Below are 11,378 nucleotides of genomic sequence, written 5' to 3' on the forward strand. Positions count from 1 at the left end.
AGAATAGCTGGCCTCAGGAGTAGGCCGTGTGTTTTCTTCCCTCATGAGTACCCAAGACTCACAGCTCCCTCAAGAGTACATGCTCCAGTAGATGATGTTGAACAGCAGGTAGGAGAGAGGGAACGCCACGCGGGAGTAGGAGTCAATCATGTAGCTGTGGTGAAGCAACAGGTCCACGTTTTCCTTCACGGAGCGTTGCTTTCGGAGACGTGTGCCCTCTGAGGGCGGGGCATCTAGGTCCTGGGACGAGGCTCCCAGGGGTTCAGGGGTCAAGTTCTGGACCAGGCGAGGGAACACATTCAGCTCGATGTCGTTGTCGTGGAAACAGCCGTCAAAGGCCATTGCTTGGCTGGCGTCGTAGGAGTTTGGGAGCTGAAGGGGCAAACCAGACAGACAAATGATGTAACCATCATGAGGATTTCAGGATTTCAAAGCTCATGCACTAACAATATGAACTACATATGAACTACACATACTGATCACAAATCACTTGATCAATATACAGTATTGATCAATATACAGTAATGTAATACAGATCACATAAAGACAACCATCTGAAAGAATAACGATGATTTAATTCAAGGTGCCTTTTTTAGTGTAGTGATTTTATTTGACCAGCAGAGTGAACTGTTGTTCAGAGAATACAGTGAAATGGACCCTCTGTCATATTCATTGTTGCCTAATAAGACCATCCCTCTTTTCCATGACAATTCACCAGCTGATGTCAAAGTCTGAAAGGACTGGCTATAATAGTTGAGATGAGGACAATCTATCTGCCACTTCACTGTCTCAATAGCAGTACCCAGAAAGGATGTTTGAGGCACTGGTGAAAAGCCAGCGAGCAGCTATAGAGAAGGACATTGTACGTAAGTGAGTGGAGAGAGAGAAAGTTTCAGTATGTGAAAAGAGTGTCCTTTTTTGCATTTCATTTTATACAGTATGACCTTTTATGTGTTGCACTTTGTCTTGATGCTTTTTATGTCTCATGTAAAGCACTTTGAATTGCCTTGTTGCTGCAATGTGCTGAACAAATAGACTTGCCTTGCCTGCAGAACCTGACCTCTCACTTCTCTCAGAAAGTGAACTGATTCAGGCTGACCTAAACGGGATATACTTTAGAACTGGTTCTCTTTTGTTCCTTATTCCTTCACAGTGCCCTGACCCCTGACCCTCGACCCTTGACCCCAGCTCTGACCTTTCCCTTCTTCAGCTTCCTCATCTCCTCCAGAGTGGTGCAGTAGTTGACGGCGGCGTACTCGATCACGGACAGGAACACGAACAGGAAGCTGGTCCACAGGTAAATATCCACCGCCTTCACGTACGATACCTGGACCAGACACAGGTGACAGGAGTCAGGACACACACGCGCACACACACACACACACACACACACACACACACACACACACACACACACACACACACACACACACACACACACACACACAATCATATGAAAACATTCATGTGCATAATGAGGGGAACACAACTCACAGATACACACATGTATGCATGTGTGCACACGCACACACACACATGCACTTTACCTGAGGCATGGATGAGGATACCCCTGTGATTATGGTGGACATGGTCAGCACTGTGGTAATGCCTGCAGGGGAGTGGAGTGTACACACTGTTAACTTGCTATTTATATTGAGGTGTGTGTGTGTGTGTGTGTGTGTGTGTGTGTGTGTGTGTGCGTGTGTGCGTGTGTGTGTGTGTGTGTGTGTGTGTGCGTGTGTGTGCGTGTATGTGCGTGTGTGTGTGCATGTGTGTGTGTGTGCGTGTGTGTGTGTGTGTGTTACCCAGAGAGACGCGGGCGGGCACGGCCCTCCGGTCGATCCAGAAGGAGACCCAGGACAGGACCACCATCAGCATGGTGGGGAAGTACGTCTGCAGCAGGAAGAAGAACACGTGCCTGCGGAGGATGAAGTTGATGTAGAGACGGTTGTACCAGCCTGACAGAAGGAGGGATGAGGAAGGAGAGATGAGGAAGGAGGGATGAGAGGAAGAGGAAAAAGGAGAGACACAAGATTTATTTGGCTGCATGACGATTTTCTTGCATTTTCCTTGAAGTAGTTTTGTGCTGTTTTAGACAGAGTTTACCCTTGCTAACGTAAACTTCAGCTTCTGGCACAGTAGACAGTGCACTCAGAAGTGCACTCAGCTGACCTCTACTACAGTGTATGAAGAGCCACACAGCTTTGAGTCCTGATAGGGAAGGTTCCTGGCAGCATTTATACTGACCAGTTGTTTCACTAAGTAGTAAACAGCAGGTGCAGTTGCACAACCAGACACTGGACACGCCATAGCTTAGAAGGGTCTGCTTTTTTTGTAAAAAGTGGGACATACGAGGGCAAAGACTGCGAATTGTCACATCTCGTGGCAAAAGAAGTGTCTGAACTCTGGAAGGCCATAATTCCTAGCGGCGGTAACACACGGTGACAACATGAATTCACACTGGAGGAGTTCACTGCTGCCGTTCATCATGTAAAGCCAGGGAAAGCCCCGGGGTCCGATTCTATCTGCCTGGAGCTTATACTCCATGCCGCGCCAGCTTTGAAGTCCTGGTTACGAGCATTCCTCTCGTCCTGCTTGCGCCAATTCAAGATCTGGAGAAGAACCCTAGCTGTCGCGATCAAGCCTGAAGGGGACCCCAAGAGTTACCGCCCCATCTCTCTGTTATGCATCCCCTTCAAGATCCTTGAGCGTCTCATCTAAGCCTGCGTCAAACCAATCATCGACCCACTGCTCCCACAAGAGCAGGCCAGGTTGTGACGCGGGAGATCGACCGTAGATTAAGTCACTTTGATGACTCATGACATCGAGGACAGCTTCTTGGCTAAAAAGAAGGCCGAAGGTGTCTTTATAGAGCTGACAGCTGCCTATGGCACCACGGCCTCACCTGCAAGCTGCTCCGCCTGCTGCCAGACAGGCACATGGTCAGCATGATCATGGAGCTTGTCTGAAATCGCAGCTTCACCCTCACCACTAGTAGCGGACAGCGAAGCAGGTTGCGATGCCTTAAGAACGGCGTCCCCCAGGGATCTGTCCTAGCCCCCCTCCTTTATAACATCTACACCTACGACGATCACAGTCTCCAGGAAGTAGGCCTACGCAGACAACTTTGCGCTGATGGACTCCGCTGGAGACTGGCAGGCCGTGGAGGAGACCCTGAGCCAGGACATGCGGACACTAGCGGCATACCTCCGGAAATGGAGATTGAAGCTCAGCAAGGCAAAGACGGTGTCGGCGGCCTTCCACTTTAACAACAAGGAAGCCAAACATGAGCTCCGAGTGCACATCGATGGAACACTCCTGCCATGCAGCGCCGAACCAACCTACCTCGGCGTGACATTGGACAGGTCGCTCACGTTCCGCCGACACCTCGAGTCACTGTGCAAGAAGTTAACAGTTTGTGTGGCGTTGATGACGCCGGGGAGTTCCGGTGCAAAAACCCTGCGTACGGCAGCCCTAGCCCTGGTCTACTCCACCAGTGAATATTGCGCACTGGTGTGGTGTCACAGCGCTCACACCCGTCTCATCGACCCGCCTATCAACGAAGCCTTGCGCATCGTGACAGGATGCCTGCGTCCCACTCCTGTGGACAACCTTCCCATCCTCGCAGGCATCCAGCCCGCTGGCCTCCGCCGCACAGGAACCACAGCACGTCTCGCCTGCTGGGCCGTGGAGCCTAACCACCTGCTCCACGAAAGGCTCACTAACAGCGGAGCCTCCCCGGCGTCTCAAGTTGAGACACCCTTTTGTTCCTGCCACACGGGATCTCCTGCAGCAATGCAGAGATCTTAACATCAGCAAGGCAGGATGGGCGGACTACATCTGGCGTGCGCAGTGGGAGGCAAACACCTACAGACTCATCCGGTGAGTCGCGATTTCATCCCGACCGGGATGGACTTACCCAGACCGGCGTGAGTGAGGCTTAATCGCCTCCGGACCGGCGTCGGACACTCCTGTGTGGCATGCGAGTGTGGCGCCGAGGAACAAACCGCACACCACGTCATCCAGGACTGTCCGACATACCGGACACCCAACGGAATGCACTGCCTGACGGTTTTGGATGACTAAATGGTGACATGGCTCCTGGAGGTGTGCCCGGATATATTGCCCGGGTGACCCCTCAGCCAGGCTCGGGGTGGTAAAAGGATAGCCCCTCGGCCCCCAGCCTGGGGGGGAGAGGATACAACATCAAACCTACACGACGAAGAAGATGGTAAATTGACTGCAGTTATACAGTATAGCGCTTTAGTCCAAAAGGCTTTACAGGGTTGCGCTTTCATGGTTGTGTATCAGTAGCTCACCTGCGCAGGTGTGTGTGTGTGTGTGTGTGTGTGTATGGGCTCATAGTATAATTACCTTTCATACAACCATATCTGTACTGATCTCTCTTGCAGAGTGAGACAGCTCCCTACTTGTCCCACAAATGGTCGCCCCTCCTAACTCTGATCTCCCTATTGGAAGTATTGGTACTGTAAATGGTAAATGGACTGCACTTACAGTACTGTATATAGCAGTTTTATCCAAAGTGCTTTACAATGGCCTCTAAATCACCCACCCATCCACACACCAATGGCAGAAGCTGCCATGCAATGCAAATTTAGGATTCGAACCATTGACCCTACAACCATTGGACGACCCGCTCTACTTTCTGAGCCACAGCCTGCGCACACGCACACACGCACGCACGCACACACACACACACGCACGCACACACACACACACACACACACACACACACACACACACACACACACACACACACACACACACACACCAGGGTTCTTACTCTTTTTCCTAAGAGAAATTCAAGCATTTCCAGGTGCAGCTACAGGTTTCACAGTGACTAAGACAGCATGTGTTCGTCTTCATCAAGCCAGCGGTCATTAAAACGTCCAGCTGCCGGCCTGCTGCAGGCCTAGTCTGTCTGTCCAGCTCCCGGCCTGTCGCAGGCCTAGTCTGTCTGTCCAGCTCCCGGCCTGTCGCAGGCCTAGTCTGTCTGTCCAGCTCCCGGCCTGCTGCAGGCCTAGTCTGTCTGTCCAGCTCGCCGTCATCAGGCGCAACATAAAAAATCAGTGAAGCCAGATCACGTACGATGCTCAAGAGGGCTCGTCTTCATTTTGTGTGAAAGCAATTAGAATGAAAAAAGTCTCTCTGACTTATTCTAAAATACAAATTCTGTCAGATGGCAATTTATTATGAAAGTAGCCTAGCTACAGTATTACAGTTTCAAGGAGTTTCCAGTACTTTATACAAAATTCAAGTACTTTCCAAACCTTGAAAACGCCACACTGAAATTCAAGCATTTTCACGGGTTTCCTGCACCTGTGGGCACCCTGACACACACACAAACACACACACACCTGTGCTACTGTAGAAAGCTAGGCCATTGGATGGGTGGAACTCCTCGATGAAGAACTGAGAGAGAACAATTTCGTCTGTCCTCAGAGAGTCATTTCCATTCTTCCAGTAGAGCATCAGGTCATTCTCATTGTAGGCATCTACAGAGAGAGAGAGAGAGAGAGAGAGAGAGAGAGAGAGAGAAAGAGAAAAAAGTGGAGGGCTCAGAAAAGAGAGTGATGGAAAGAGTGTGAGGGAGGGAGAGAGGAGAGGAGGAAGGGAGAGAGGTGGAGGAGAGGAGAGAGGTGGAGGAGAGGAGAGAGGTAGAGGAGAGGAGGGAGAGAGGAGAGGAGGAAGGGAGAGAGGTAGAGGAGAGGAGGGGGAGAGGAGGGAGAGAGGAGAGGAGGAAGGGAGAGAGGTAGAGGAGAGGAGGGAGAGAACAGTATGTTATGGTTAGGGTCGGGGAACATAAACATGTGTGTGTGTGTATTGTTCAGTTGAGTTGAAATGTGGGTGGTGGGAATGTGTGTATTTATCTTGTGTGTGGTCATGGGGTCATGGGAGGTCAGGTGTGTCACGCTCACAGCTCTCCAGCTCTAGGGAACAGTTCTGTGTGTCCAGGGGGAAGCTGCTGAAGTCCATAGCACAGAAAGACGTCACAGTGATCCTAGACAACAACACAGAAAAATAAATATGACGTAATGTACTCAGTACCAGCCTCACCGTCACCAACCTAGTACCATCTCCCGAAGACCTGCAGGTGAATATGTGGCACTCTCTCTCTCTCTCTCTCTCTCTCTCTCTCTCCCTCTCTCTCTCTCTCCCTCTCTCCTTCTCTCTCTCTCCCTCTCTCTCTCCCTCTCTCTCTCTCTCTCTCTCTCTCTCTCTCACGGCCACACACGTACCTGACGCTGTAGAGTATGTTCCCGTCGGGGTAGACCCGGAGCATGATGTTCTCCATGGTGGTGTCGTGGATGAAGGATCGTTTGGAGTGGACGAAGAACACGTCAGGAACCCAGATCTTCTTCACCAGACGGGCGTCGAACGTCCTGCTCAGGTTACTGCGAGACGGAAATGCCAAACGCTCGTCCTTCCAGTAGTGGCGCAGGTATAGGGTCATTGTGAAGTCCTGCACGGGGGACACAAGACAGACAAGCGGGCCCACGTGTTGCTTTTGAGGGAGGGGTCAATTAGCGATGCAGCGGCAGTCTTAATGGAGGTAAGGTAAGAGGAAGTGAGGTCGTACCATGTTGACCTCTGAGATGCTGTCGATGCTCTCCACCTGCACATCAATGCCCACGGGGATGGCTGCATCTGAACCGGGGATCACCACGGTAACAGAACACAGAACAGCATCAAGAACAGAACCAGGAGGCTCTGCACAGTAGATAGAATAGACGCACGAGCTCTGCGGTTCTCTGAGTATCTGAGCCAAAGCGGATAATAATCCGGACGCACTCCCTCTGTCTCCTCCCCCTTCCTGTCCGAAGCCATCTCATCAGGACCGCTGTTTCTCCTGACGCACAAAAAACACAAACACAGGCAGGCATGCCTGGACCACAACTCCTCCCATCCCTGGACCACACCTCCTCCCATCCCTGGACCACACCACCTCACATCCCTGGACCACACCTCCTCCCATCCCTGGACCACACCTCCTCCCATCCCTGGACCACACCACCTCCCATCCCTAGACCACACCTCCTCCCATCCCTGGACCACACCTCCTCCCATCCCTGGACCACACCACCTCCCATCCCTGGACCACACCACCTCCCATCCCTGGACCACACCTCCTCCCATCCCTGGACCACACCACCTCCCATCCCTGGACCACACCTCCTCCCATTCCTGGACCACACCTCCTCCCATCCCTGGACCACACCACCTCCCCACTGTGGCCCTCGCTAACCACTATGCTTCCTGCCCCTCCCTCACATGACTTTACCACAGTGCATCATGGGTGAGTTATTGGAGAGCTGGCAACACAGCCGAGAAGGATACCACTCCATAACTTATGAAACTACTACTAATAAATAAATTATTAAATAACTAAATAAATACTACTTTATATTTCTTTCCAGAGCCCCAAAGCTTCTAGTCTCAGACCACCCTAAGGCGGTTTGAGATAATTTAATGTTTTCCTTGTTCTTCCATGTTGTCTGGTCGTACACAGAACAGGTCTATCTGGGTGGCAGCTGGCTTCACTGTGAACAGGAGGGGAAAAAACATACTCTCCACACACACGCACGCACACACACACAGACAAACACACACACAAAGTGAGAGAGATCTGTTTGGATGTCCCTGGACTCTGCTTTGACTGTCTGGTCATGGTTTACACTGGAGGGACGGTGAGGAAGGCGGTTTGAGGCTGTGGTAAAGCTGTGTGTGTGTGTGTGTGTGTGCGTGCATGCGTGTGTGTGTGTGCGTGCATGCGTGTGTGTGCGTTCGTGTGTGTGTATGTGTGTTTCTTATTTGGGCACTGCAGTGGGTGTAAAATGTGTTTGCAAATGTTTGTAGCCTTACTGCTCAATAAATCCTTAATTAAATTAAATGAATCTCACAGCCACTCCCAGAATGCTTTTCACCAGCTCGTATCCAGGCTCTGCGTTCTGTCCAGTCACACTATTTAATGACTTTTAAACTAGACTCAACAGTTAGTAAAACTAAACATTTAATCTATACAACAATCAAAACTCTCAACATGTTCACGACCCAAGACGATGGTACTCTGGGCCGATGGTAACATGACTCTGGGAATTATTACAGCTCTAGGAAGAACAATGGGAGGGTGGTGAGAGAGAGAGGTGGTCCTGGAAGAAGCTCAAATATAAGAGATCTATTGTTTTTGTTTTAGGACTTTTAAGATCCTCAGACTAAAGAAAGTGTGTGTGACGCCACAGACAGACAGCCCCCCCCCCCACACACACACACACACACAGCCCACCCACCCACCCCCCACCCCACACACACACACACACACACACAGACCTATAGATGTATCTTAACCATGAGAAAGGGAGACTACACACTCTTCTCTCTGTCTCTGTATAAATTACAGCTGAAACACCGCAGGCTATGGGCAAGACACTGGCCCTTGTGTAACTGTCAGACTGACTGGTAGAGTCAGCGTGTCCCAATAAGGCCATTCAAAAACCAGAATGGTGTCTGTGTGTGTGCGTGTGTGGGTGTGTGCATGTGTGTGTGTTTATGTTGATGTATATGTGTTTGTGTGAACGTCATTGTGAACGTATTAACTTCAGTCACTCAACACACACACACACCCTGACATCTATACAGTAGCTTCACCATGAACATAACAAACACACATATATCTATCTATATGTGTATACATATAGTACTGTATATCCCACACACACAACACTCAACACACACACACAAACCATATGATGTGTGGGGTGTGTGTGTGGGGGGGGTGCATGTGCGTGTGTGTGTGTGTGCATGCGTGTGTGTTTATACAGTATAGATGTGATGTTGGTGTGAAGGTGTGAAGGTATGGACGTCAGTTATGTGGTGTGTGCGTGCGTGCGTGTGAGGGTATATATATATCTGAGGGTGTGAGGGTATATATATATATATATATATTTGAGGGTGTGAGGGTATATATATATATATATATATATATATATATATATATATATATATATATATATATATATGAGGGTGTGAGGGTATATATATATATATATATATCTAAGGGTGTGAGGGTATATATATATCTGAGGGTGTGAGGGTAGATGTATATATATGAGAGTGTGAGGGTATATATATATATCTGAGGGTGTGAGGGTAGATGTATATATATGAGAGTGTGAGGGTATATATATATATATGAGAGTGTGAGGGTATATATATATATATCTGAGAGTGTGAGGGTATATATATATATCTGAGGATGTGAGGGTAGATGTATATATATGAGAGTGTGAGGGTATATATATATATATGAGGGTGTGAGGGTATATATATACAGTATATATCTAAGGGTGTGAGCGTATATATATATATATATATATATATAAGTGTGTGAGTATATATATCTATATATATCTGAGGGTGTGAGGGTATATATATATATATATATATATATATATATATATATAGGGTATATATATATATATATATATGGACGTCAGCTGTCCACCCGTGGTTGACCTGGGATGTTTCCCACCCCTCCATCTGCTTGTGCAGACCTGGAATATAATCCAGATTATGGCCCATGAATCCCCCTCTTTGCCACACACACGCACACACACACACACACACACGCTCTGGATCAAAAATCTGGGTCAGAGATGATTCAGTCTCTGTGACACAGTGCCCACCAGCAGCAGATACTCAGATCCTCCATGCATCATCATCATCATCATCATCAGGGCATCGCCGCCAATCACCACCAGCATTCAGGAACAGAGAGTGACTTTCAGGGGTCAGTGATGCACAAGTGATTGGATTAGATCAGTCTGGATCCACGAGAGAGGGTGAGAGAGGGAGGAAGGGCAAGAGAGAGAGAGGGAGAGAGAGAGAGAGACAGGGAGGGAGAGAGAGAGAGAGGGAGGGAGAGAGAGAGACAGGGAGGGAGAGAGGGAGAGAGAGAGACAGGGAGGGAGGGAAGGAGACAGAGAGAGAGAGACAGGGAGGGAGAGAGAGACAGGGAGAGAGAGAGAGACAGGGAGGGAGGGAGGGAGGGAGAGAGACGGAGAGAGAGAGACAGGGAGGGAGAGAGAGAGAGACAGAGAGAGAGAGAGACAGGGAGAGAGACAGAGAGAGAGAGAGACAGGGAGGGAGAGACAGAGAGAGAGAGACAGGGAGGGAGAGAGAGAGAGAGACAGGGAGAGAGAGCGAGAGACATGGAGAGAGAGAGAGAGAGACAGGGAGAGAGAGAGAGAGACAGGGAGATAGAGAGAGAGAGACAGGGAGGGAGAGAGAGAGAGACAGGGAGGGAGAGAGAGGAAGACGGGGAGACAGAGGGAAAGACATAAAGGGTCTCACTTCCAAATCCAGGTCTGATGGCGAAGTCATGGTCCTCAATTCTCAGGAGCTGCTCAGTCTTTATCAGAAGAGTCTTGGTGCTGTCTTGCTTCTTCAGTTTATAGTCTATACGCCTGAGAGAGAGAGAGCACAGTACACACACAGACACACACACACACACACACACACACACACATACAACAGGAAACCACAGGTCAAGGCCGTATGATTCATGAGGAAAAAACGTCTCTAGCCTGTTTTCACACCCACCCACATACCTGTTCACGGCACGTAGTCCTGCTCATGTGCACACTTGGCCTCCAGCATTCAGTCATGACACAGTCATGACACAGTCATGACAGTCATGACACAGTCACTACACAGTTATGACACAGTCACTACACAGTTATGACACAGTCATTACACAATTATGACAGTCATTACACAGTTATGACAGTGATTATACAGTCATGACATTTATTACACAGTCATTACACAGTCATTACACAGTCATGACACAGTTATTACACAGTCATTACACAGTCATGACACAGTTATTACACAGTCATTACACAGTCATGACCGTCACTACACGGGTTTATAAGCCCCTAAGCGCCGCTGCAGCAGAGGAGCGTGCTGCAATTAACCTCTCTTCTCCTGTCCTGCTATTCCTCTCACCCTGCCACCATTAATCCCTCCATGGCAACAGGCACACACACACACACACACACACACACACACACACACACGCCACTCTCAGCAACATATTTAGCAAAGTTCCAGAGCTGGTCCATAGAGAGAGAGTGTCAGACAGGAAAGACCTTATATAGCCTGCTACTAGAAACAGAGGGGATATCATCTTAAGCTCAATAGGAGGTAAATAACAGCCAATCTCATCTCACTACTCTAACCCTCTGTGACCTGCAGAGTAGCCTACAGTCAGACTACAGTAAGACTACTCTAACCCTCTGTGACCTGCAGAGTACAGTCAGACTACAGTAAGACTACTCTAACCCTCTGTGACATGC

At 49.2% G+C, this 11,378-nt stretch overlaps 1 protein-coding gene across 1 annotated transcript in view; it reads right to left on the reverse strand.

The window, feature by feature from the left end:
* Positions 1–69: 69 nt before the first annotated feature.
* The window catches only part of LOC311313486 (gamma-aminobutyric acid receptor subunit rho-3-like), a gene marked incomplete at both ends in the record, with an annotated part of 13,019 nt that continues 1,710 nt past the window's right edge, over positions 70–11,378 (reverse strand). Inside the window, 9 exons of the mRNA XM_084443617.1 lie at positions 70–372; positions 1,196–1,327; positions 1,548–1,609; positions 1,806–1,958; positions 5,379–5,516; positions 5,940–6,022; positions 6,261–6,484; positions 6,602–6,669; positions 10,372–10,484. Coding sequence (XP_084299743.1) covers positions 70–372; positions 1,196–1,327; positions 1,548–1,609; positions 1,806–1,958; positions 5,379–5,516; positions 5,940–6,022; positions 6,261–6,484; positions 6,602–6,669; positions 10,372–10,484 — 1,276 coding nt within the window. The remainder of the gene's footprint in view (positions 373–1,195; positions 1,328–1,547; positions 1,610–1,805; positions 1,959–5,378; positions 5,517–5,939; positions 6,023–6,260; positions 6,485–6,601; positions 6,670–10,371; positions 10,485–11,378) is intronic.

Source organism: Borostomias antarcticus (assembly GCF_949987555.1).
Source record: "Borostomias antarcticus genome assembly, chromosome: 9".
Classification (NCBI taxonomy): Eukaryota; Metazoa; Chordata; class Actinopteri; order Stomiiformes; family Stomiidae; genus Borostomias; species Borostomias antarcticus.